Here is a 27,500-nt window from a genome sequence, read left to right as displayed (position 1 = left end):
AGCAGAGAGAAGCAGTTTAAAACCAGTAGGACAGAAACCAGAAACTTTCTTCTGGTTCCAGTCTGTGAACTCCTGCAGCTCCTTCAGTCCGCCTCACATCATCAATAACTGATCAGTTGCATTCGTTTCCTTTGATGAGGAAGAAGGTTCCTGTGGCCACGCCCAGCAGACCCACGGTCAGACCCAGTCCACAAAACACCGCAGGTCCGATCCCCGGCTGGTTCTGCTCCACATCTGAGGAGGAACCAAACACATGAACACACGGGAACACACGGGAACACACGGGAACACACGGGAACACACGGGAACACACGTGAACACACGGGAACACACGTGAACACACGGGAACACGCGGGAACACGCGGGAACACACGTGAACACGGGAACACACGGGAACACACGGGAACACACGTGAACACACGGGAACACGCGGGAACACGCGGGAACACGCGGGAACACACGGGAACACACGTGAACATGTATGAACAGGGGAACACATGAACAAGTGTTAGCTAACTGTAGTTTGGTCATGTTAGCTAACAGATGAAGGTTTGGTGTTAGCTAACAGATGAAGGTTCCTCACCCCAGATCCGGGTCAGGGTCTGGCTCAAGGCTCGGTGCGTCACAGAACAGCTGTAGGTGTCTCCAAGCTGTGGGATGAAGCTCAGCCTGGAGAACTGGTTGAAGGTTCCGTCTTTGTTGGGGTAGGGGACGTTGAGGCTCGTTCCTTCGGTCACGTTCTCGTCGTTCCTGGTCCAGTAGACCTTGACGGGAGCGGGGTAGAACCCGGTCACATGGCAGATGAGGTGGTTCTCCACTCCGAGCTCCACGACGTCTCTGGGGTAGATGGTGCTGTGAGGAGCATCTGACAACAACACAATGTAAACATCATGTAAACATCTGACAACAACACAATGTAAACATCATGTAAACATCTGACAACAACACAATGTAAACATGTAAACATCTGAACAACACAATGTAAACATCATGTAAACGTCTGTTCAATTCATATCAATATCTCTTTTCATCTCTCAGTAGCATTACAACATTTTTTTAAATATAAGTTCTGTCATTTAACAAAGGTCTTTTATTTCTGAGTAGCACATAATATCTTTTATTTCCCAGTAATATAAAACACAAGCAGAAAAATACATTTCATACAGCTTCTCATCTCTCAGTAGTATTAAATATCTTTTCTTACATTACAGTATGGTAAAATATTGTATATTTATTACAGTAATGTATAATGTCTGCAGTCATTCCTTATCTGTAGTTTAAATAGTTGAACAGCAGTAAATTAAACTTTATCATCTTTCCTTACCGAGCTGCAGAGGAGGGTTCTTGAAGCCTCGCCGAGCTGTTTGCAGGTTTTGTTTGCAGATCGCCTGATTACCCACAGCTGTATCATAAGCTCCTGGGATGCTCATATGATCTACAAACTTCGGCTGAGGCTCAACTCCTTTCTTGTTGATGAAGTCTGCGTACCACACCTCTTCACCCTCCAGTCCAAACATCATCTCTCCATCAGTTTCTGAACAGCCATTGATAGCAATATACTGATGCACAACTGAGAGGAAACAAGATGAAAATCAAATGTCAAACTTCTTCTCATCCAGAATCACAGACTGAATTTATTTTTCACATCCTGCTGCCAAATGTTACCCAGTCATGTCTGTAAAGAGTTTGTCTGTTTATTGTTTTTCTATGAAAACAAAAGTGTAATAACTAATAAGAGTGAAAAGTAGAATCCTGTCCTTCTCTCTCCTCTGAAGTAAAGCAGAAAACTTGAAATATCTCACTGACACTAAATCTCTCTCTGGTTCAGAAGTTTCTACCTTCAGCAGAAAGTCTGGAGCTCAATTCAAATGATTTTCAGATCAACATGAAATATTGGAGGTGAAAAGTGAGCGTGAGACTAAACGTGAGGAACAGAAGTGTGATGTACTTACTGTCTGCCGTGACACCGAGTAGACACGAGAGGAAGAGGAGGGTCTGTGAGCTCTTCATCTTCATCTTCACAACACAACAGGACAGTGTTGACTTCAGACTGACTGCTGGAAACTGAAGGAAACAGAAGGAACAGCGTTATCTTACAGACAGCTCCACCAATCACATTAAAGCTTTGACTTGCATCATCAGTTTCCAGGTAAACACAGTGGAGAACTGCTGAGAAATGAAGTGATGATGGAGGAGGAGAAGAGTTTACTCTGCACTTTATTACACTCACAGACCCACTCACTCTGTTCATGGACTTTAGCAATAATAATAATAATAATAATAATAATAATAACTTTATTGATACAGCTCTTTTCAACGTTTGTTCAGAGTGTACAGAGACCAGGAAGTAAAACAGAGGGAATAAAACCAGACAGAAACACAAAGAGAAAGAAAAAGAAAAACTATTAGAAGAAAACTGATAAAAGTCAGTAAGTTAAAACAATAGAACAAAATAGAATTGTCAGGAATCCAGCCAGCCCATCTCTGTCTCTCTCCTTCTCTCTCCCTCTCTCTCTCTCTGTCTCTCTGTCTCTCTCTCTGTCTCTCTCTGTCTCTCTCTCTCTCTCTCTGTCTGTCTCTCTCTCTCTCTCTGTCTCTCTGTCTCTCTCTCTCTCTCTCTCTGTCTCTCTCTCTGTCTCTCTCTCTCCCTCTCTCTCTCTCTGTCTCTCTCTCTGTCTCAATTCAATTCAATTCAAATGAGCTTTATTGGCATTAAATACAACAGTATCTGTTGCCAAAGCAAAACAGTGATAATCAAGAAAAAGTAGCAATAATAACAACAAAGATAATTGAACAATAGAAAGTTGCAATTATTCAATCACACACAAAGGAAAAAATGGAAAATATTTGGGTCAGTTGTCCTGTCTCAGGTTTTCACAGCATGTGATATAAACAGCAGCTGGAGGCTCACTCACGTTTTTCTCCAAGGAGATAAAGGAGTTTTTTGTCAGGAGGAAGTTTTTCAAAGTTACACATATTTTGGAGTTTGGAGAAATATTTCTCTCTCACATTTTCATATTTGGTGCAGTTCAGAAGGAAGTGCAGCTCTGTCTCCACCTCTGCCTGAGCAGAGTGAACACAGCCGCTCCTCTCTGGGTTGCCAGGTCTGCCTGTCTGTCCTCTCTGGGTTGCCAGGTCTGTCTGTCTGTCCTCTCTGGGTTGCCAGGTCTGCCTGTCTGTCCTCTCTGGGTTGCCAGGTCTGCCTGTCTGTCCTCTCTGGGTTGCCAGGTCTGTCTGTCTGTCTGTCCTCTCTGGGTTGCCAGGTCTGTCTGTCTGTCCTCTCTGGGTTGCCAGGTCTGCCTGTCTGTCCTCTCTGGGTTGCCAGGTCTGCCTGTCTGTCCTCTCTGGGTTGCCAGGTCTGCCGGTGTCGGCCTGTTTCTACAGCCAGGCTGTGTTCACTGAGTCTGTACCTGGTCAAGGTTTTCCTCAGTTTAGGATCAGACACACTGGTCAGGTAATCTGCCAATGTGTCTGTCTGTTTAGGGCCGAATATGTTTCTAATTTACTTTGAGATTTTGTTACTTTTTTCCAATATGATTGATACCTTTCTTTTTGTTTATCCATAATGTGGTTGGGCCAAATTAACTGAGGTCTGTCCTGGGACGGTGCAGTGAGCCCCAGGACCAGCTGGCAGAGAGGACTCTTCCCACCGCTCAGCTCCTGGCATTGAAGGGCTTTATAGTGGTAGGAGTGGGGGGGGGGGGGCTGCTGGTTTTCAAATGGATGTAGAATTTGATGGCTCGTTTTTGTAAATTTAATAACAGTGGGTATTGGCCTAATTCTGCCCTGCATGCATTATTGGGGGCATTTCTTTGTACTCTAAGGATGGATTTACAGAATTCTGCATGCAGGGTTTCAATTGGATGTTTGTCCCAACTTTGGAAGTCCTGTTTTGTTCGTGGTCCCCAGATTTCGCTGCCGTATAATGCAACTGGTTCTATGATTGATTTGAAAATTTTTATCCAGGTCCGAATTGGTATGTCAATTTGTGTTTTTCTTTTGATTGCATAGAAGCCCTTCTTGCTTTCTCTTTCAGTTCATTCACAGCCTTTCTTAAATTACCTGTTGCACTGATGTTAATACCCAAGTAAGTATAGTTCTTAGTGTGTTGGAGAACCTCTTCCCCAAGTTTGAAAGTGTCTTCCCGAGACCCGGACCTTCTTTGGAATATCATTACCCTAGTTTTCTTCAGGTTCACTGTTAAAGCCCAGGTCTGACTGAACTCCTGCAGGATGTCCAGGCTCTCCTGCAGTCCTTCTTTAGTCCTTGACAGGAGGACCAGGTCATCAGCAAAGAGGAGAAGTTTGACCTCCTTGTCCAGTAGAGTGGGGCCAGGAGCAGTGGACTGTTCTGAGTTAATTTATATAGATACTGAACAGAGTGGGACTGAGGCTGCATCCTTGTCTCACTCCACGTCTCTGTGGGAAGAACTTTGTTCTCTGGTGCCCAATTTTTATTGCACATTCATTATTTTCATACATTGGTTTTATACAATCATAGGTTTTGCCCCCTATGCCGCTTTGAATTAATTTGCATAACAGTCCCTTGTGCCAAATAGAATCGAATGCTTTCTGGAAGTGGATAAAACATGAGTAGATTTTGGATTTGTTTTGGTTAACATGGCTGTAAGTTAAAGCTGTCAGAGTGTGGAGGAGGTCTGTGGTTCAACAATTTGGCAAAAACCCAATTTGACTTTCGTGTATTATATTGTGTTCATCTAAGAAATTCACTATTCTTGAGTTGATTACACTGCAAAAAACTTTTCCCAAGTTACTACTTACACAGATTCCTCTGTAATTTTGGGGGTCAAATTTATCTCCATGTTTGTATACAGGAGTAATGATTCCTCTGTTCCAAGTCTCAGGAAAACAGCCAACAGTAAGGATCAAATTAAACAGTTTCAGGATGCTCCATGGCATTTTTCAGAGCTGTATTTCAGCATTTCGTTTGAAATGCCATCAGGGCCACATGCTTTTTTGCACTTAAGTGCCTTTATTTTTGTTGTCAACTCCTGTAATGTTATAGGGAGATCTAAGGGGTTCTGATAATCCTTTACTGTTTTTTCTAGTTTGTGTAGTTTTTCTTTGATAGTGCTGCTCTCTGCTTCTGTTTCTGTTGGTGGCTGAAATAAGTTTTTGAAATGATCGGTCCACATTGGACCGTCTTGGATGACCAGTTGTTCTGGGACTGTTTTGCAGAGGGAGTTCCAGTGATCCCAGAAGGAGTTGGACTTAATGGACTCCTGTTTACTGGTGTTTTGTAGTTTTTTCTGTCTTATGGTATTCTTATATCTTTGTTATAAGTTTTTTCTGTCTTATGGTATTCTTATATCTTTGTTATAAGTTTTTTCTGTCTTATGGTATTCTTATATCTTTGTTATAAGTTTTTTCTGTCTTATGGTATTCTTATATCTTTGTTATAAGTTTTTTCTGTCTTATGGTATTCTTATATCTTTTAAGAATCTCACAATATTGAAGGCGAAGGGAGTCATCTGCTGGATGTCTGTTTCTTTTGATCAGAAATTTTTCTTAACTGTGTTCTGAGTATTTGTCAGTCTTTGTCATACCAGCTTTCATGTTTACTTTTTCTTTTGTTGGGTTTGGCCAATTAATTTTGGTTTGGATTTTGTTGCATTGTGGTAAATATATTGCCGATGTCTCGTACAGCATGATTTATGCCTTCAGCATTGTAAGGATGTGACTCATACAGAAATCTGTCTAAAAGAGTTTGGATCTCTTGTTCTGTTGTTGCTGCCTGGTATCTATCTATACTGTCATCGGTCCATCTGTATGGTTTAGGTAGATCATACAGTTGACAGGACTGATGACATCACTCTTACTACTGTCAGTCTTTCTGATGAACAGACTGATCTGGCTGTGGTCAGACAGGACAGGGGCTTGACTGTGAACACACTGAGAGAGGAAGGGTCCATATCTGTGACCATGTGGTCCACGGTGCTGTTGCCAACAGGTGAGCAGCAGGTGTTTCTCCCTAAAGAGTCTCCTCACAGCCTGACACTGAATATACAGACCAGGCTTCAACACAGCTGCAGCAGGTCCTTCCACTTCCTGTTCACCACTGAGTCATGGCTCCTTCTGTGAGGGAGAGTAAAGTTACTGGTTAGGGTTTGATCTGATATGTATTTTATTTATTACATATGTCAGTTTGAGTTCCTGTTCGTGCATTACAGTCACCACAAACCAGTACATTACCTAGTTCCTGAAAATGACATATTTCCAACTCTAGGTCAGGGAAGATGTCATCTTGGTAGTAGGGAGACTCAGAGGGGGGGGGGGTGGATATATACCACAGAGGTATATATCTCTTTCTGTGGGGATAAGGTCCTTTTTTATTCTTATCCAAATGTAGTTATTTCCAGTTTTTAAAATATAAACTTTTATGAATTTCTGATTTGTACAGTATTATTAGACCTCCCGAGTCTCTGCCTTGGTTTACATTGCTTAATTTCTGTGATGGTATAATAACTTCTCTATAGTTTGGAGGACAGTGAGTGGCCACATCTGATTTACACCATGTCTCTGTTATGATTATAATTTCTGATCTAATTATACTATTTACAAGTTCAGGGTGTTTGCTCTTCACACCAAATGTTGACGAGCAAAGACCCTGTATGTTCCAAGAGCTGATCTGAAATGAGATCATATGTTGTATCGACTTAGGACAGATAAGACAAAACAGACATACAGGAACAATCCAAAGAATACCTATTCAATTTAAAGTAAAATGAGATGATCTAATACGATGATCTATAGTTTGTTGAAAAGGTGTAGACCATCATACAGGTCCCACAGGCCTGTAGTTGTGTGATAGGCCAGGTGGGCGTTTGGTAGAGTGGAGCAGCTCCTTTTTATATCCATATTAATGTGATGGATGACATGAGGTGGGGCGTCTCTACGTGGGAGAAGGAGAGAGAACCACTCCAGTTTCAGGGTGTGGGGGGCGTTTGTACCCCTGATCAGGGTGTGGGGGGCGTTTGTACCCCTGATCAGGGTGTGGGGGGCGTTTGTACCCCTGTGCAGGGTGTGGGGGGAGACTCTGGGCCGCTGTGTACCAGGTGGCTCCAGATCTTAGCTGCTCTTTTCTCTATATGTCCTCGCAGAGGGAATCTCCCATGATGCTCTGCTCTACAGGCCCAGGCTGGACTCTTCCTGTGCCTCCTGGATGGTTTTGCAGGATTTCAGTCGGGCTTTTGTCCCAGGTTTCATAGTTGCATTTGAAATGAGGCCCCAGATTTCACCACCACATAGTGCTATTGGTTTTATTACTGAATCAAAAATTTTCAACCAGATTTTTATGGGAGGATTAAATCTACACAGTGATTTTCTTATTGTATAATATGCTCTGTGGGCCTCATCTGTCCAGTTTCTTATCGCTAAATCAAACTTCCCAGATGAAGTGATTGTCAGGCCCAGATAGTTGCAGCTGGTCACATGACTGAGAGTTGATCCACCCAGTTTGAATCGGTATTTATCTCCCTGAGAACGTGATTTTTTCTGAAAGATCCTGATTTTAGTTTTTCCCAGATTGATGGATAGAGCCCAGTTCCTACAGTGGTTCTCCAGAAGAGTCGGGCTGTGATGCAGAGAGAGGATCAGCAGATCGTCTGCAGCATTACTCCAGGAGACCTTCTGCTCTAGAGCTCCAGCTAATTCACTGATATAGATATTAAATAATGTTGGGCTTAGACGGCACCCTTGTCGTTCTCCCCTGGCTTGTTTAAAGTGTTGTGTTCTCTTTTCGTTAACTTTGACATTTGTTTTGGTTCTACATCTCCTTCATGATGTGGTAGACCTTTCCCCCGACTCTCTCTCTCTCTCTCTCTCTCTCTCTCTCTCTCTCTCTCTCTCTCTCCATTCTTAAGTGAGCAGATAGAAAGTAGACTAACAAGTGTGTGTGTGTGTGTGCCTGTGTATGTGTGTGTGTGTGTGAGTGTATGTGTGTGTGTGTGTGTGTGCCTGTGTGCCTCTGTGTGTGTGTGTGTGTGTGTGTATGTGTGTGTGTGTGAGTGTGTGTGTGAACTGTCAGATTCACAGACAAATTGTGGCTTTTCAGAACAGAGCTCAATATTGAGTTTCATCTGTTTACTTGTAAATTCACAGTGAGGTGGCATGGAAAGTAAAAAAGGTAATATTCATAAAGTCTGAGACTTGTAATTTCTATTTCAAATGTTTTGTTTTTTTTCTGTGGAGAGGTATGTGTGTGTATGCATAAATGTATTTGTATGTATAGGGGTATGTGTAGGCATGTGTATGTACATGTATACAGTATGTGTGCACGTACAGTATATGCGTGTATATATCTATTAGTAGTAGTTTTATTATTAGCATGATTAGTATTATTATTATTATTCGATTAGATTATTATTATTTATGTATTTATTTAAGTATCTTTCTCCTTTTTTATTATTTTTTTATTTTTATGTATTATTATTATTATTTATTTTTTATTTTATTATTATTATTTTTTTATTAGTCATTATTATTTTTGCTTATACTATATGCCTAGGTATTATGTAAGCATGCATAGGGAGTTATCTGAAGCCAGCCAGGGGAGGGGAGGGGAGTAAGCTAGGGAGGGGAAGAGAGGAGAGTGTGGGATAAAATGTTAGGTTTCTTTCTTTTGTTTTTTTCTTTTTTTCTTGAATTACACTGTCCGCAACATTGTGTTAAGGAGATGTACAGACACATATGGATGTGATACATGCGGGTATATGTATTTGATTTATTATCGTTACACTGTAAAGAAACAAAATAAAAATTTTATCACAAAAAAAAAAGTCTGAGACTTGAGATGACATCTGAGTCTGAGCCGGGCTGGTCCAGGTCCAGAGTCTTCAGATGGTCCACCTGCTGCCGGGCTGGTCCAGGTCCAGAGTCTTCAGATGGTTCACCTGCTGCCGGGCTGGTCCAGGTCCAGAGTCTTCAGATGGTTCACCTGCTGCCGGGCTGGTCCAGGTCCAGAGTCTTCAGATGGTCCACCTGCTGCCGGGCTGGTCCAGGTCCAGCAGGACTTCATCTCACCCATCTCAGCTTCTTTACATCGGCTTCCCATCAAGGATTCAATTTAAAGTTCTTGTAATCACATATGAAGTCCTGCATGGTCAGGCAGCTGAACATCTGGACTCTGTCCCTTCAGGACCAGCAGGTCTCTCAGGTCTTCTGGCCAGGCTGACTGCTCGTCCCTCGCTCTAGACCAGCGGTTCCCAAAGTGGGGGCCGCGAACCTCGTAAGATGATTTCAAGAATGTGTGAAATACAATTTAAAAACAATTAAAAATTGCCTATTTTAACCATAATTGTTACGAAAGGTAAAAATAGTATTTAAATTTAAAATAATACAGCAGATAAAAAATATGTCATCAGCCTACCAATTCTCTTTGTCCCCACGCAACACCTGAGGTGATTAGGACAGATTAGCGACAGCATCAGGTGAGGTCAGGAGACACTGTGAACGTAAGAACCTCCCAGCTAACTAGCTCAAATCAGCATAATAAGCAAATTATTTTGGTCAAAATGAAACGCCGGTTAATACGGAGCAAAGACAAAGCAGAGAGGCCAGCAGAGGAGAGCGGAGGAGCAGTTCCCCCGTCAGAAAGGCCTTCGCCCTCTGGACATCCATCAGCAGCCGGACCAGCCTTCCTCCAAGCGTCCGAAGTATAGAGAGGAATATATCCAGTATGGATTCACATGCGTCGTCCTCTACAAAGTACAACGTCCCCAGAGTGTCGTGTGCACTGAGGTGTTCGCACATGAAAGCCTAAACCTGTAAAAATGCTCCGACATTGAAAACCAAGCGCTCCTCCCTCACTGTGAAACCAGTAGACTTTTTCCACCGAAAGGAGCAAGAGTTGCGAGGCCAAAAGAAAGTCCAAATAAAACAAACAACCATCCAAAGCTCTAAAGGCATCATATGGGGACGCCCCGGTGGGTCACTGAGTAGAGTGTGTACCATAAGCCTCAGTCCTTTCCGCAGCAACCCGGGTTCGAATCCGGCCCATGGTCCTTTGCTGCATGTCCTCCCCTCTCTCTCTCTCCCATACCTTCCTGTCTCTCTCTCTCACTATATCTGTCCAATAAAGCATAAAATGCCACAAATAAATCTTTAAAGAAAAGGCATCATATGAGGTGGCATGCTTAATTGCACAGCCACACACAGTCGGGGAAACTCTACTCAAACCGGCTGCTATAGCTGTAAGTCGGACTATGCATGGGGATGAACTGACCCGCTGTCTAACGGCCCGCTGCCCGGTGCATCACCCACTCAGCCCAGGACATAAAGAGTCAGCTGATTCACAGAGTGAAAAAAGGGAAATATGCTTTGCAGTCAGATGAATCCACAGATATATCAAACTATGCCCAGCTGCTTGTATTCGTCAGATCCAGTTTTGACAGAAACCTTGAGGAGGACACATGCTGATTTGACTGACTGGAGGGAAAGTGCACAGGAGGACATTTTCACAAAACTTGACAACAAACTAGAAGAGGAGGGACTGTCTTGGGACGAGTGCATCTGTGTTTGTGCAGACGGTGCTGGAGGAAAGAAAGGACTGAAAGAGTCTTACAGGTGGCGCCTCATGTACATTTCACCCACTGTATTATACACAGAGAAGATCTTTCAAGCAAAACACTCGACCCAGAGCTTAAAGTACAAAGCGTCCGCTCAACTCCAGGCTGTTTGCCGCTCTCTGCAACAAACTGGGCTCTGAGCTCGAGGGCCTGCTGCTCCATACTGAGCTGAGCCGGCTTCCTCACCTGACTGACCCCGACCGGCTAACGAGGCTAGCGGATTTGTGTTGCGTGTCTGATAAACTGAATGGACTTAATATGTCATTGTGAGGTGAAAACACGAGCATCCTGCCGCCGAATGATAAAATCCGAGGAAAATCGAACGTGCGGTTTGAAATGGGATCGATTTGTTTCCTGAGCTGGACGAATTCACAGAGGAAAATGACCTGAGTGTTAACACAGTGAAGAAGTCCATCGCTACCCTCCTTCAAGCCCTCCTGCCACGCTGTAACAAGTATTTCCCAGAGGAAACAGCTCAGGAACAATATGATCCGGATAAGATCAGCATTCACTGACTGTCAAGAGATCGAACCTTAAAGACGGTTCAATCCAAGACGCCGGCTGAGTTCTGGATTTCAGTCGGGAGGGAATTCCCACGGCTATCCAAGACCGCAACGGATGTTCTGATGCCGTTTGGATCGACCTACTTATGTGAAAAGACTTTCTCAGCACTGACGCACATTAAAAATAAGACCAGATCCAGACCGAACGTGGAGGATGTACGGAGGCCGAGAACGGCCGTGCTTACAATTATTTTTTTAATGCCGTTATCTCGAGATCACGAGTTAATTATCTCGTTATCTCGAGAAAATTAGTTTTGTTATCTCGAGATAACGAGATAATCAACCCGTTATCACGAGAAAACAAAATGTCGTTTCCTCCTATTACTTATAATTTTTATCAGAGATCAGGAGCCATGCAGCATGCAGAGCGTCTGGACAACTGGAGCAACTGATCTTGAAGCTGGAAATGTAACTGCAGCAAACAAAACTCCACATTTCTGCTTCCTGTTCAGTTCTGAATCCTCCTGACAGTCAGGACAGAGATCTGAAGGCTGAAATCAGCTGAGATCAGGTGAACCAGACTCTCTTTCCAGTTCTCCATATTATCCCGTGATCTCGAGAAAACAAAAGTCGTTTTCTCATGATAAATTATCTCGTTAACGAGATAATTAACTCGTGATCTCGACATAACGGCATTCAAAAAAATAATTGTAAGCACGGCCGTTCTCGGCCTCCGTAAGGATGATCTCCGAGTGTCCAAAATGAAACCCAGACTGGACTTGTGCTCAGCATAGTGCCCACCCATCTCATCACAATTTACAGTTACAATTTCACATTTGGCAAACGCTTTTATCCAAAGCGACTTACACATGAGATAACACAAGCAAGGTTCTAGTTAGGTACATTGAACGTTACTAAATTAAATTACTATATAAATTAACATTATGGTTGTTAGGCTATTGTGTTGTTTTGTGTTGTGGTGTGTTTGAACAGCCTAGGCCAACGTTGGTATGCTTCAGCCACCTCCGGGGATAGTGGGGGTCGTGAGTTATTTTGGGGGTCGAAAAGGGGGCTGAGAAGTTTGGGAACCTATGATCCAGACTGAAGACTAAAGCTGATGGAGCCTCTAAACTGTGAACACGCTTCCACTGGACTGAAGATCTGAGACTCTGTTGACTTTCAAAAAGCAGCTGAAGACTCTTCTGTTCAGACCGGCCTTTGCCGAGCCTCCTGTGTCTGTAACTCTGTGTGTTTTCATGTTTTATTGTTTTTTACAGTTTTCTGGTCTTATATAAAACTATTTGACTCTTGTGAAGCACTTTGTGACTTTGCTCTGTGAAAGCTGCTGTATGAATAAACTTCATTTACTTACTTACTAGCAGTAGCTATAGTAATAGTAAGTGTAACAGTAGACTGTCCTTGTCATGGTTGTGACTTTAGCCTGGTCTAGGTTTTGTATTTCTTTGTATGTTTCCCTGTCTAGTTCTCTTAGTTCTATGTGTACCTTGTTTCCTGTCTGCCCCAGCTGTGTCTCATCTGTAATCACCCCCCATGTGTATATTAGTCTTGTTCCCCAGTCAGTCTTTGTCGGATCCTTGTTGTGTTTGTGTCAGTTTGTGTAGAGCTCTTGTTTTTGGGTTTCCTGTGTCACCTGCTATCTGTTCAGTTAAACACCCAGTCTTGGGGTTTTGGATCCTCACCACAGCTCCCCGTGACAGTCCTGGTCTGTTCCAGGTCAGGTTTTTCTTCTCTGTTTCCCACCAAACCGGTCGAGCCTCATGGTGCCTTCAGGTGCCTTCAGATAAACCAGGACTTTACCACATTCACCACAGAGAGAGGAGCAGCCGGCCAAGTCCTGAATCTGAGTAAATCTGTCATGAAACAAGTTAATCAGATCTCATCACTTATTCACTTTTAGTTTATTTCCCCGCAGTCAGCAGCTGATGGATGTGATCTAACATGTTGATGCATAAAACACAGGATCATTTTACCAGATATCCAGTCAGCCTGCAGCACCTGAACTCACCTGTCACTCTAACACCAGCTGTAACTCACAGTGACACATTTCTGAGGTTTCAGGTTTACGTGCAGCAGCGTCTCTGGAAAGTCCCGGCTCTTTACTTTCACTTCCATGTCCAGTCCAGTCAGCAGCCAATGAGAAACACAGCTGGTGGTTGTGTCACCTGTTGCTAGGTAAAGCATGTTGGCTTCAACAGGAGCAGAGAGTGAGGAGCTGAGACGCCCCCTGGTGGTTTATTATGGTTTAGATAGTTTATTTAAACCTATAATATAATATTAGATGTAAACCTGGTTTAATCTGTATGTTAAACAGCAGAGTGGGGGGGCTGAAACGCCCCCTGGTGGTTCATCATGGTAGATACAGGTTTAATTAGCTTCAGGTCCAGGGAGAAGATGGTGGGTCCATGTCCAGTCCAGTCAGCAGCCAATGAGAAACACAGCTGGTTGTTGTGTCATCTGTTGCTAGGTAAAGCATGTTGGATTCAACAGGAGCAGAGAGTGAGGAGCTGAGACGCCCCCTGGTGGTTTATTATGGTTTAGATTAGTTTATTTAAACCTATAATATTTGATTTAAACCTTGTTAAGGTGAATCTGTATGTTACAGTTTTCCACAGTTGTTTCCACACTGAAACTGGAACTTGGGACACAGTCACTGAAACCTGAAACTCATGAATCAAATCCCTAAACCAAGTCTGCAAACCTACAAGCACATTTTCTGCTTTTCACTCAGTTTGTAATTCTCTGTCACTTTTTGTAAAACACGACACAGTAATGTAGTTTTCTCTCTTCTCTACATGAGGCTCAACATTCACAAACTAAAACCTCATGTGTTCATTTGGAAGCACTGCCATCCCAAATGCTAAAGTTCATTTACCAACTGGCCTCATCCTCTCATCTCACATATACACACTGATATCTGAACTGTTCAGACTTCAGCTCTACAGAGAAGACCTCAGGTGAGCTCAGGTGAGATCAAATGGTTTTGAATGTTTCATTTTGCCAGAGATTTGTGGAGTTTTGCATTTTGTGTTTGTGGTTTTGTGTTTTGAGTTTAGAGTTTAGAGAAAATGAGCTCTAGTTTCAGAAAATGTGTGTGAGCAACTGTGAAAAAGTGTAAACAGCAGAGTGAGGAGCTGAGACGCCCCCTGGTGGTTCATCACGGCAGAAACAGGTTTAGTTTGTGTCTGGGCATCAGATTTTATTAAAAGAACTCTCCTGGTTCAGAAAGCTGGTTTCTCCTGTGGAAATGGTTTTGGGCTCTAAGTCGCCTCTGAAGACGCTGAGCAGCTGAACCTGACTTTCAGTTTCAGGGTTGATGGATTTAGCCACGTGGTTTTTGTGTTTTTTGTGTTTTGTGTGTTTTTTGCATTTTTTGTGGTTTGTGTTTTTTGTGTTTTTTGTGGTGTGTGTTTTTTGTGTTTTTTGTGTTTTGTGTTTTTTGTGTTTTTTGTGGTTTGTGTGTTTTGTGTTTTTTGTGGTTTGTGTGGTTTTTGTGTTTTTTGTGTTTTTTGTGTTTTTTGTGGTTTGTGTTTTATGTGGTTTTTGTGTTTTTTGTGGTTTGTGTTTTTTGTGGTTTGTGTGTTTTTTGTGTTTTTTGTGTTTTTTGTGTTTTTTGTGGTTTGTGGTTTTTGTGGTTTTTGTGGTTTGTGTGGTTTGTGTTTTTTGTGGTTTGTGTTTTTTGTGTTTTTTGTGGTTTGTGTTTTTTGTGTTTTTTGTGGTTTGTGTTTTTTGTGTTTTTTGTGGTTTGTGGTTTTTGTGTTTTTTGTGGTTTGTGTTTTTTGTGTTTTTTGTGGTTTGTGTTTTTTGTGTTTTTTGTGTTTTGTGTTTTTTGTGGTTTGTGTTTTTTGTGTTTTTTGTGGTTTGTGTGTTTTGTGTTTTTTGTGGTTTGTGTGGTTTTTGTGTTTTTTGTGTTTTTTGTGGTTTGTGTTTTTTGTGTTTTTTGTGGTTTGTGTTTTTTGCGTTTTTTGTGGTTTGTGTTTTTTGTGTTTTTTGTGGTTTGTGTTTTTTGTGTTTTTTGTGGTTTGTGTTTTTTGTGTTTTTTGTGTTTTTTGTGTTTTGTGTTTTTTGTGTTTTTTGTGTTTTTTGTGTTTTGTGTGTTTTGTGGTTTGTGTGTTTTTTGTGTTTTTTGTGTTTTGTTTTTTGTGGTTTGTGTGTTTTTTGTGGTTTTTGTGGTTTGTGTGTTTTTTGTGGGGTTTTTTTTGTGTTTTGTGTTTTTTGTGGTTTGTGTGGTTTTTGTGGTTTGTGTTTTTTGTGTTTTTTGTGGTTTATGTTTTTTGTGGTTTTTGTGTGTTTTTTTGTGTAGTTTTTGTGGTTTGTGTGGTTTTTGTGTTTTTTTTTGTTTGTGTGTTTTTGTGTTTTTTGCATTTTTTGTGGTTTGTGTTTTTTGTGTTTTTTGTGGTGTGTGTTTTTTGTGTTTTTTGTGTTTTGTGTTTTTTGTGTTTTTTGTGGTTTGTGTGTTTTGTGTTTTTTGTGGTTTGTGTGGTTTTTGTGTTTTTTGTGTTTTTTGTGTTTTTTGTGTTTTTTGTGGTTTGTGTTTTATGTGGTTTTTGTGTTTTTTGTGGTTTGTGTTTTTTGTGGTTTGTGTGTTTTTTGTGTTTTTTGTGTTTTTTGTGTTTTTTGTGGTTTGTGGTTTTTGTGTTTTTTGTGGTTTGTGTGGTTTGTGTTTTTTGTGGTTTGTGTTTTTTGTGTTTTTTGTGGTTTGTGTTTTTTGTGTTTTTTGTGGTTTGTGTTTTTTGTGTTTTTTGTGGTTTGTGGTTTTTGTGTTTTTTGTGGTTTGTGTTTTTTGTGTTTTTTGTGGTTTGTGTTTTTTGTGTTTTTTGTGTTTTGTGTTTTTTGTGTTTTTTGTGTTTTGTGTTTTTTGTGTTTTTTGTGGTTTATGTTTTTTGTGGTTTTTGTGTGTTTTTTTGTGTAGTTTTTGTGGTTTGTGTGGTTTTTGTGTTTTTTTTTGTTTGTGTGTTTTGTGTGTTTTTTGCATTTTTTGTGGTTTGTGTTTTTTGTGTTTTTTGTGGTGTGTGTTTTTTGTGTTTTGTGTTTTGTGTTTTTTGTGTTTTTTGTGGTTTGTGTGTTTTGTGTTTTTATTGTGGTTTGTGTGGTTTTTGTGTTTTTTGTGTTTTTTGTGTTTTTTGTGGTTTGTGTTTTATGTGGTTTTTGTGTTTTTTGTGGTTTGTGTTTTTTGTGGTTTGTGTGTTTTTTGTGTTTTTTGTGTTTTTTGTGTTTTTTGTGGTTTGTGGTTTTTGTGTTTTTTGTGGTTTGTGTGGTTTGTGTTTTTTGTGGTTTGTGTTTTTTGTGTTTTTTGTGGTTTGTGTTTTTTGTGTTTTTTGTGGTTTGTGTTTTTTGTGTTTTTTGTGGTTTGTGGTTTTTGTGTTTTTTGTGGTTTGTGTTTTTTGTGTTTTTTGTGGTTTGTGTTTTTTGTGTTTTTTGTGTTTTGTGTTTTTTGTGGTTTGTGTTTTTTGTGTTTTTTGTGGTTTGTGTGTTTTGTGTTTTTTGTGGTTTGTGTGGTTTTTGTGTTTTTTGTGTTTTTTGTGGTTTGTGTTTTTTGTGTTTTTTGTGGTTTGTGTTTTTGCGTTTTTTGTGGTTTGTGTTTTTTGTGTTTTTTGTGGTTTGTGTTTTTTGTGTTTTTTGTGGTTTGTATTTTTTGTGTTTTTTGTGTTTTTTGTGTTTTGTGTTTTTTGTGTTTTTTGTGTTTTTTGTGTTTTGTGTGTTTTGTGGTTTGTGTGTTTTTTGTGTTTTTTGTGTTTTGTTTTTTGTGGTTTGTGTTTTTTGTGGTTTTTGTGGTTTGTGTGTTTTTTGTGGGGTTTTTTTTGTGTTTTGTGTTTTTTGTGGTTTGTGTGGTTTTTGTGGTTTGTGTTTTTTGTGTTTTTTGTGGTTTATGTTTTTTGTGGTTTTTGTGTGTTTTTTTGTGTAGTTTTTGTGGTTTGTGTGGTTTTTGTGTTTTTTTTTGTTTGTGTGTTTTTTGTGTTTTTTGCAGTTTGTGTGTTTTTTGTGTTTTTTGTGGTTTGTGTTTTTTGTGGTTTGTGTTTTTTTTTGTGTTTTTTGTGTTGTAAATTCTTGTGGTTCTTGTAGAATTCTTGTAGTTTATTTTTTTACTCTTAGTTTTATCTTTAGTTTTGGTCTCTCTCTTCAGAGGAGCATACAGCCCAACAGCAGCTGAATCCAAGGAAACCGGCCTTCTTTTTCAAATTGGCAGTAGATTTTATTGCACCACCTCTAACATCTTTAGAATGGAACTTTAGTCACAAACCAAATCCCAAAGATTTGGAAAACTGCTTACGTTCTCCCTCTTTAAAGGTGGAGACTCATTATTGAACAACTACAGACCGATCTCCATGTTCTCCCCTCTGGCAAAGGTTCTTGAGTCTTTGATCAGTGATCAATTTAAGGACTTTTTATATACAAATGGTATTTTATCACAGTATCAGTCTGGTCTCAGCATACCAGCTGCTATGAAAGTTGGAAGTGATTGTAAGTTGTTTATTGATTTGTCCGAGGATTCTGACCCTGCTGGTTTAGATGTTTAGAGACAGAGGCTGACTGACCCGGTCTGTCTGAACAAGCTGCTGGATGGTTTCCAACTAACTGGTTTTGAAACTGGTTTTGAAACTGGTTTTGAAGCTGGGTTTGGAACTGGTTTTGAAACTGGTTTTGAAACTGGTTTTGGAACTGGTTTTGAAACTGGTTTTGGAACTGGTTACTGGTCTATAGTCTAGACTTCATATTTCTGTCATGATGTGGCTGAATATTATTTCTGTTTTAATAAAGTCATTGTTTTACACATTCATGATAAGTTCTTTTTGTTTTTTTGTTCAGCGATTGGAGAAACTGCAATGTCACGTCCGTATCGCAATGAATTGTGGGTAATTAAATCAGTGAAGTCTGGTGAAGTCTGCACCCGGAGCGGACTCTCTGGAAGTCTGCAGAAAGTCCGCTTGAGGCCCCTGGTGGACTGGATGGATTGTGGATTTGGAGCCTCAGCACTCGCAGACTGGTCTTAAGTGCTCTGAACTGGTCTGACCTGGTCTGAACTGGTCTAAACCGGTCTAAACTAGTCTGAACTGGTCTAAACTGGTCTGCACTGGGCTAAACCGGGTTGAACTGGTCTAAATTGGTCTAAACTGGTCTAAAGTGGTCTGAACTGGTCTACTATGGTGTAGACCGGTCTGAACCGCACTAAACTGGTCTAAACTAGTCTGAGCTTGTCTAGACTGGTAAAGCAAGTGAAGTCCAGAAATCTGGATTCAGCTGGACTGTGAAGACCGCTGTGAAGGAGATCTGGCCATCCATGTTTTTATTTACAAAGCTCTTCTTGGGAATTCCCAGAGGTGGAAAGTAACTAAGTACATTTACTCAAGTACTGTACTTAAGTACAATTTAGAGATACTTGTACTTTACTTGAGTATTTCCATTTGATGCTACTTTATACTTCCACTCCACTACATTTCAGAGGGAAATATTGTACTTTCTACTCCACTACATTTATTTGACAGCTTTAGTTACTTTTCAGATGGAGATTTGACTCAATGGATAATATAACAAGCTTTTAAAATACAACACATTGTTAAAGATGAAACCAGTGGTTTCCAACCTTTTTGGCTTTTGACGTCTTACAGAAAGCAGTGTGTAGTCGGGTCACATTTCAGATGTCTATGAGTTGTTAACAGCTCCACCAAATAGTGATTTTTCCCTCTAAACCTCACATGGTTTCATTTCAATAAATGTTCAAATGATCCAATATTTCAGCAAAAATCAAAGATTAGAGAAAAAGTCCAAAAACTGAAAACAGATTTGTGTATCAGAACTTTGTTTTTTCTTCTTTCCTCTCCCATTAATCATCTCACGACCCCTCAGATTTATCCGGTGACCCTTTGGAGGGGCCCGACCCCTAGGTTGGGAACCACCGGACTAAACTAGCTAACTGTATATAAAGTAGTTCAAACTAGCTCCACCTCCAGCAGCTACAACAGTAACATGCTGCTTACACACTGATGCTTCAGTATTAATAATCTAATGATGTCATATATAATAAAATATCAGTCAGAGGGACCAAACCACTACTTTCACTTTAATACTTTAACTACATTTTGCTGCTAATACTTATGTACTTTTACTTCAGTAGGATTTTTCATGCAGGACTTTTACATTGCTGTATTGGTACTTTTACTGCAGTAAAGGATCAGAGTACTTCTTCCACCTCTGGTTACATCAGTGATGACATGCAGAGTTTATCTGTGAAGATTTCTTCTGACTTTAGGACCGGGTCTCTTCAGTCAGACGGGCTAGAGTGAGACCAGCAGGAAAGTGAGACCAGCAGGAAAGTGAGACCAGCAGGAAACAGACTCAGCATCTCTCCTGCATCAGCCGACTCTAACCTGCAGGTCCGACTCGTTCTGGTCTCTGACTGATCCGCATCAAACCGGCTGCTGAGCCTCTCGCCACGATATAATAATAATTATTAAATCTTTCTTAAACAGCTGGACTGTGTTTTGGATCAATATTTCTCCTGATTAGAAACTGATCTACAATCATTTTAGATTCATCTCTTCCTCTGTGACTTCCTTTATAATCTCTTGTTCCTTATCTCTCTTCTCCATCTCTTTCTTCTCAGTGTCTGTCTGTGGAAATGAACGAGTGAATCTGTGAAGAACACTCAGGGACCTGGTCTGTCTGTAGAAATGAACGAGTGAATCTGTGACGAACACTCAGGGACCTGGTCTGCTGTAGAAATGAACGAGTGAATCTGTGACGAACACTCAGGGACCTGGTCTGCTGTAGAAATGAACGAGTGAATCTGTGATGAACACTCAGGGACCTGGTCTGCTGTAGAAATGAACGAGTGAATCTGTGATGAACACTCAGGGACCTGGTCTGCTGTAGAAATGAACGAGTGAATCTGTGACGAACACTCAGGGACCTGGTCTGCTGCAGAAATGAACGAGTGAAGAACACTCAGGGACCTGGTCTGCTGTAGAAATTAACGAGTGAAGAACACTCAGGGACCTGGTCTGCTGTAGAAATTAACGAGTGAATCTGTGATGAACACTCAGGGACCTGGTCTGCTGCAGTGAAACCTGCAGACCGGGTCGGTCCAGGTGGCTGCAGGCGGTCCTGCAGGAACCGGTTTCCTTCAGGAGCCTGGTCTCTCTCTGAGTGACAGACCTGATGAACAGACATATTTTATGGATATTTCATATTATATTCAATGCATATCAATAACAGCACAGAACAGCTGATAACTGATAACTGATAACTGATCATTAACACAAATATTGAACACAGTAAAACGAGCAGCTTGGATGAATATTGATCAGATTATGTGAATATTGCATCAGAGAGTTTTCCTGATATTTTTAGGAACATTTTACATAATTCTCTGTATTATTTATTTTAACCATCATACATATTTATTCTGCTTATTTCAGTCAGATTCAGAGTTTCTTCTCCCTGAGACTCTCTGGTTGTTTTAACTGAACTTTTCTAAAGCAGGAGGCTGTTCAGAGAGTGAATAAGTGAATATAGCTTCATGTGTTCATGTCTTATCCTCCTTTATATCTTCAAAAAACATCTCAACTTTAAAAGTAACAACTACATTTAGTTCCTTTCTTCTCAGAAATTAATGAAATGCTGAGATATGCGGTATAGATATATATATATATATAATTTAAGTTTTCTTACACCCCTTAAAACCAAGAAGGCCTTGTGACCCCCCGTGGAGCTTTGGCGACCCCTAGTGGGGGTCGGGACCCCCAGGTTGGGAACCAGTGGCTTAGAACATACAGTAGATCTGTAATAAAACATAATCTTTATTCTCAAAACTTTCACTTCTGTGAAAACCTTGAAGGATTTTCAGTTTCCTCAGAAGATTTAAAGCATCTTGGTGTTTCTGACATTAAAGAACATTTAAGAACCATTTCCTTTCAGTTTACAGAATCTGAATCTGAATCTGAATCTGAATCTGAATCTGAATCAGAATCAGAAAAACTTTATTGATCCCCGAGGGGAAACTGGGTTACGCTGCAGTTGCTCACATTCTAGAAGAGAAATATATATAAGCATAGAGAAATTATAAGAAAAATAGAAATAAGAAAATAAGAAATATGTAAAATATGTGCATTATACTACAATATATACAAGTGCAAATAATTAAATAATTATTTCACAGTTGAATTATTGCACAGAATCATTACATTAAATATTCCTCTAAACTGGGAAGTAAGTGTTTCTCATCCTTTAAGTCTGATGTTTCACTTCTGATGATAAGTAAAAAAAAAAAAAAAAGTGTTTTTCTTTAAGATTAATAGAAATCTGCTGATCTTTGTTATGCTGACATTCAGAAACTCGGTTCTGAATAATCGGCTTTTCAAACCTGACGAGTTTTAATTTGAGTCACAACAGACGAGTTTTGCAGCTTCGTATGTTTCAGTTTAAATTAAAATATGAAAAATATGAAAATATGAAAAAGTGGAGTTCAAAGGTTTTCACTGGACAGCAGCGATGCGTTAATATTTAAATATTTAAATCTCTGCTGCAGACTGAGCTGGAGGCCGACCCGGGTCACCTGACACCAGACTCTGATGGGGTGAAAATAAATTAAAATAAATAAATTAAAAAAATAAAATAAAATCCTCAGAAGAAGAGATGGACCTTCTGCACACCTCCACCCTGCAGAATTTAATTTCCTCCGTAATAAATCAGATTTTTTTTTTCAGGTTTGTTTTCACACAGGAAACTGAACCACTTCAGCTTCTAGACCAGCGGTTCTCAACGTGGGGTCCGGGGGCCACCGGGGGGGACCCTGAGGGGGTTCCAGGGGGTCCCACAGCAAACTGATGAATTATTAAACTTCAGGATCATTTCATTTACAGAAGTGAACTAGAGCTGAACAATTTATCCAAATTTTATGGAAATCACAATATGGCCGACTGCAATGTTCAAATCTCAGGAGGCGCAATATTAGTTAAAAGGTGAAATGTGTCAAAATATAATTTTAAAGTAAATATTGTGGTGCTGCAGAGATGTCCTGGCCTACACATCATATTCTACAGACTGAAGAAAACATCTTTGTTTGGTACAGATCCCCGCAAAAATCACACCATAATCATTTTAATACGTTTTTCAATGAAAATGAGAATAATGATGTAAAAATTATCATTCCCTCTAATATCGCAATATCAGTCAAAATAATCTAAATCAGTCATGGAGGTCTGGACTGAATCATCTGATGATACAAATATTCTCAGGTTTGGGTCTGAGAGACTAAATGTCATCAGAGGAGGAGAGTGAAGATGTTCTCTCTGGTTCTGCTGTGGTTCTTTGTTCTCTGGTTTCATTACGAGACACACAGGAAGTGATGAAGTGACACACAGGAAGTGACACACAGGAAGTGATGAATGACACACAGGAAGTGATGAAGTGACACACAGGAAGTGATGAAGTGACATGAAAACACTACAGAACTGCACTGTCACCTGAAGCAGAGACTCTCAGCCTGCCTGACCTCCAGGACCTGATCCAGTCCACATCAGAGCCTCAGACCATCTGATGAGATCTAGTCTCTCAGACCCAAACCTGAGAACGTTTGTATTGTCAGATGATTCAGTCCAGAACTCCACGACTGTCCAGAGAAACAGAGAAACTGATCACAGCATCACTCTGCTGCTTTCTCTCACTCTGTTCACTTCTTTAATGAAATCATGCTGAACTTTAATAATTCATCAGTTTGCTGTGGGACCCCCTGGAACCCCCTCAGGGACCCCCGGACCCCATGTTTAGAACCACTGACCTAAAGAGTAATGATAAGTAAATATATATAAAAAGACATGACCCCCCCCCCCCCACACACACACACACTTATTAAAAGAATAATTAAAGAATACTTCAGTATTCTTACAAGTATAGTTTAATAACCTGAAAGTGGCCATTTAGTCCCACTGAGTGACAGAAAAGTAAACTTACTGTTCCCCAAAGTTAGTTACTTTTTATACTTAAGTTTACTTTAAAGAGTAAAGTTAAAGTTTAGTTTAAGTTAAAGTTTATTACTTTTTCAGAAGGAAGGTGACTGTCGTCTAAATGAAGAGCAGAAGAAGAGTCTAAATGAAGAGCAGAAGAAGAAGAGTGTGAAAAAACTGATCTGAAAACAGCAGACATGAGATTTAACCCTTTAATCAACAGTCTCAGTACAAAGCAGACATGGAATCATCAACACAGCGGCGTGTGTGTGTGTGTGTGTGTAGTGTGTGTGTGTGTGTGTGTGTGTGTGTGTGTGTGTGTGTGTGTGTGTGTGTGTGTGTGTGTGTGAGTGTGTGTTCAGTGGTGGAGAACTTGGGCAGCTGGTTTCCCAGATGCAGCGTCTCTCCACTCCGTCCTCCGAGATCGACGCCAGTCTCACCACTCCACCGCTGGAGCCGTCTCTCTCCATCGCCAGAGACAGGGCTGACAGACAGACAGGTAGAGAGAGAGACAGGTAGACAGACAGGTAGAGAGAGAGACAGGTAGACAGACAGGTAGAGAGAGAGACAGGTAGACAGACAGGTAGAGAGAGAAAAAGGAAGACAGATTAGTGAATATATCTCAGAGGTTGTGTTGTGTATGAGGTTGTGCGGTGGACTCCAGTTCCCAGCATGCACTGCTCCCACCTGCAGCAGTCAGCTCCAGACACTGCTCCTTGTTCAGTCCCGGTTTGTAGTTTGAGTCCATGAAGCCGTAGATGTAGGTGCTGCCACTCCCCCCCACTGACACAGGCTGCCTCACCAACATGCCCCCTATGGGCACTGAGTACACCTGAGAGAGAGAGAGAGAGAGAGAGAGAGAGAGAGAGAGAGAGAGAGAGAGAGAGAGAGAGAGAGAGAGAGAGAGAGAGAGAGAGAGAGAGAGAGAGAGAGAGAGAGAGAGAGAGAGAGAGAGAGAGAGAGAGAGGAGAGAGACACACGGTGTGAGCAGTGAGACAGGTGTGTGGTTCAGCTCAGCAGACTGTATTGATCAGCTTGGTGTGGTATTGATTATTGATCAGCCAGAGGAACTGGACGACTGAACAACCAGCCAAGAAGAGTCCAGAGTTTTAGAATCTGGACTTCTGTGTGTGTGTGTCTCAGTGTGTGTGTGTGTGTGTGTGTGTCTCAGTGTGTGTGTGTGTGTGTGTGTGTGTCTCAGTGTGTGTGTGTGTGTGTGTGTGTGTGTGTGTGTGTGTGTCTCAGTGTGTGTCTCAGTGTGTGTGTGTGTGTGTGTGTGTGTGTGTGTGTGTGTGTGTGTGTCCAGTGTGTGTCTCAGTGTGTGTGTGTGTGGTGTGTGTGTGTGTGTGTGTGTGTGTGTGTGTCTCAGTGTGTGTCTCAGTGTGTGTGTGTGTGTGTGTGTGTGTGTGTGTACCTGCCCCCCCCCCCCTGCGGTCCCATCCTGCCACGATGATCCCGGCTGTCAGCTCCTCTCTGTATCTGTAGCAGCTGGAGCGGAACAGATTGGCGGCCGTCTCCACCAATGGAGGCTCGTCCAGCTCGATGCTGGGGGCGGAGCCACAGAGAGACAGGTCAGGGCTGTCAATCAAACCGAGTGAGCGTGTGTGTGTGTGTGTGTGTGTGTGTGTGTACCTGTGGAAGCCCAGCTGGTACGTGACGACATCAGCGATGGCCTGAGTGTCTGCAGCAGAGCCAGACCTGTAACACACAGCTGCTGTTATTATCTGCTCATTAATATTAATTACTGTTAATTAACATGCGAAAATTACTATGAAGGAATTACTGTTCGTTATTTCAGAGGTGTGACCGAGTCAACTTCACACAAGTCCCAAGTCAGTTTCAAGTCTCAAGTCAAGTCTCAATTCAAGACTCAAACAAGTCTCAAGTCTTGAGGCTCAAGTCTCAAGTCGAGTCTCAGGTCGAGTCTCAGGTCGAGTCTCAAGTCAGTCTCAGGTCAAGTCAAGTCTCAAGTCGAGTCTCAGGTCAAGTCCCAAGTCCTCAAGTCAGTCTCAAGTCGAGTCTCAAGTCGAGTCTCAAGTCGAGTCTCAAGTCGAGTCTCAAGTCGAGTCTCAAGTCGAGTCTCAAGTCAGTCTCAAGTCAGTCTCAAGTCAAGTCTCAAGTTAAGTCTCAAGTCGAGTCTCAGGTCAAGTCTCAGGTCAAGTCTCAAGTCGAGTCTCAGGTCAAGTATCAGGTCAAGTCTCAAGTCTCAAGTCAGTCTCAAGTCAATTCTCAAGTCGAGTCTCAAGACTTGAGGCTCAAGTCTCAGGTCTAAATGTAGATTACCAAGTCCAGTCCAAGTCAAGTCCATGTCATTAATGTCAAGTCTCAAGTCTAAATGTAGAACAGCAAGTCAAGTCAGAACAAATCAAGAGTCCAGTATCAATTTAATATCTTAAAGAAAACTAAATATCTAGGACTTTTCAATGCAATATGGTTTTAATAGGATAAAAACTTGGTAAGAGCATCATGAGTTTGATTTCTATAATCAGTTTCAACTTCAATAAATTCAATCATTCCATACAAATTCAGAAAACAGAATTTAAATTCAGTCGTCTGCTGGAACAAATCTCATCACTTTCAATCTGAGTCATTTACACAAACACAAGATCTCAAGTCAAGACTTTAGAAACCTTTTCAAGTCATCAGAGTACAAGTCAGAGTCAAGTCCCAAGTCACCAGAACCCAAGTCAAGTCTCGAGTCACCAGAACCCAAGTCTTGAGTCACCAGAACCCAAGTCTCAAGTCACCAGAACCCAAGTCTCGAGTCACCAGAACCCAAGTCAAGTCTCAAGTCACTAGAACCCAAGTCTCGAGTCACCAGAACCCAAGTCAAGTCTCAAGTCACTAGAACCCAAGTCTCAAGTCACCAGAACCCAAGTCAGAGTCAAGTCCCAAGTCACCAGAACCCAAGTCAGAGTCAAGTCCCAAGTCCCAAATCACCAGAACCCAAGTCAGGTCAAGAACCCAGGTCACCAGAACCCAAGTCAAGTCAAGTCCCAAGTCTTCTCTTCATGCATCAGGTCAAGTCTCAAGTAATTCAAACTGAGACTCGAGTCCAAGTCATGTGACTCGAGAAAAAACCAAACCAACCTGCAGCAGAAGATTCGATCGTGGATGGGAGTCAGTTTGTCTGTGACTCTGTTGGCTATATAGGCTCTGAGAGAGAGAGAGAGAGAGAGAGAGAGAGAGAGAGAGAGAGAGAGAGAGAGAGAGAGAGAGAGAGAGAGAGAGAGAAAGAGAGAGAGAGAGAGAGGGAGAGAAGAGAGAGAGAGAGAGAGACGGGAGAGGGATGGAGAGAGAAAGAGGGGGGGAAGACAGAAGAGAGGGGGGGGAGAGAGAGAGGAGAGAGAGAGAGGGGGGGGAAGGAGAGAGAGATGGAGAGAGAAAGAGGGGGGAAGACAGAGAGAGAGAGAGAGGGGGGGGAGGAGAGAGAGAGAGAGATGGAGAGAGAGAGAGAGAGATGGAGAGAGAGAGAGGGAGAGATGGAGAGAGAGAGAGACGTTAAAGCAGAGTGTTTTTGTTTATTGACCAGTCAAAATGTTTAATACATGCTCTCGCTCGCTCGCTCTCTCTCTCTCTCTCTCTCACCCAGTTGTGGTGCGGGAGTCTGCGCCAATCACCACTCCTCCATCATACTCCACCGCCATGATGGTGGTCTGAGAGACAGACAGGAAGACAGGCAGACAGACAGACAGACAGGCAGGGAGAGAGAGAGAGAGACAGAATTAGCGTCACATCATGTAGTCCCAGTGTGTTTCGGTCTGTTTTGTACCTGTTGCTAACGTTAGCAAACAACTGAAATTAAACAGTAACGGTGCTTTAGACAAACTAAACGTTAGTTTAAATAACGTTAATTAGACAACTTTCAGTTAATTAGCAGCCGCACACGCAACTAAGTCACTGAGACCATTACCGGACAACAGGCCAGTCAGTAGTTGAGTAACTCTGGACCTGCCGCTGGTCTCTGTCTGCTTTATTCTCCAGACGGACGGTCCCTGATGCAGAGTCCACCCTCTGGGTCCATTATCGGACAAACTGTATCGCTGCTATCCCAACTTTGCGGGAGAAAGCGGGGAAGAGCATCAGACTAAGTGTCCGATAATGGACGCTGGTAGCCAACATTAGCTAAATCCTGTTCCCCGTGATGCAGAAGCCCCGTCTGACGCCTGAAACCCGGTCCGGTCCAGTCCGGTCCGGTTCGGTTTACAGCTGGACTCAGGACAAGCAAGCATTTTAACTAGCTAGCTTAACTGTTAGCTACGTTAGCTAAGCCCGCTCCCTGCTGTAGAAGTGCTGTCTCATGTCTCATTCAGCGCTCGGTCTGTCCGTTAAACCCCCCGCGCCGGGACAGAACCGGCCCGGTCCAGTCCGGTCCGGCCCGGCCCGGTCCCACAGCTCCTCTACTCACCCCGGTGCTGACTTCCTTGCCGGTCCAGTCCGGGATCAGCGCGC

General features: G+C 41.8%; 2 protein-coding genes across 2 annotated transcripts in view; both read right to left on the bottom strand.

Moving 5' to 3' along the window:
* The window catches only part of LOC139639955 (HLA class II histocompatibility antigen, DP alpha 1 chain-like), a 2,220-nt gene extending 161 nt beyond the window's left edge, over positions 1-2,059 (bottom strand). The window contains exons 1-4 of the mRNA XM_071514124.1: positions 1,953-2,059; positions 1,325-1,570; positions 584-865; positions 1-234 (exon numbers count right to left, since the gene is read on the bottom strand). The exon at positions 1-234 is cut by the window's left edge and continues 161 nt beyond it. Of these exons, the coding sequence (XP_071370225.1) occupies positions 113-234; positions 584-865; positions 1,325-1,570; positions 1,953-2,016 (714 nt within the window). The 5' untranslated portion in view covers positions 2,017-2,059 and the 3' untranslated portion in view covers positions 1-112. The remainder of the gene's footprint in view (positions 235-583; positions 866-1,324; positions 1,571-1,952) is intronic.
* A 21,194-nt stretch (positions 2,060-23,253) lies between these two features.
* Positions 23,254-27,500, bottom strand: part of psmb6 (proteasome 20S subunit beta 6) — a 4,313-nt gene continuing 66 nt past the window's right edge. The window contains 8 exon segments of the mRNA XM_071514126.1: positions 23,254-23,443; positions 23,446-23,532; positions 23,736-23,884; positions 24,468-24,593; positions 24,681-24,746; positions 26,139-26,204; positions 26,637-26,704; positions 27,457-27,500. The exon segment at positions 27,457-27,500 is cut by the window's right edge and continues 27 nt beyond it. Of these exon segments, the coding sequence (XP_071370227.1) occupies positions 23,274-23,443; positions 23,446-23,532; positions 23,736-23,884; positions 24,468-24,593; positions 24,681-24,746; positions 26,139-26,204; positions 26,637-26,704; positions 27,457-27,500 (776 nt within the window). The 3' untranslated portion in view covers positions 23,254-23,273.

Source organism: Centroberyx affinis, unplaced genomic scaffold (assembly GCF_046629955.1).
Source record: "Centroberyx affinis isolate AG114_WGS23_722 - 3 ecotype Tasmania unplaced genomic scaffold, CSIRO-AGI_Caff_v1 ptg007978l_1, whole genome shotgun sequence".
Taxonomy (NCBI): Eukaryota; Metazoa; Chordata; class Actinopteri; order Beryciformes; family Berycidae; genus Centroberyx; species Centroberyx affinis.
The sequence above is the reverse complement of the archived record's forward strand: the minus strand, read 5'-3'. Positions and strand labels throughout refer to the sequence as shown.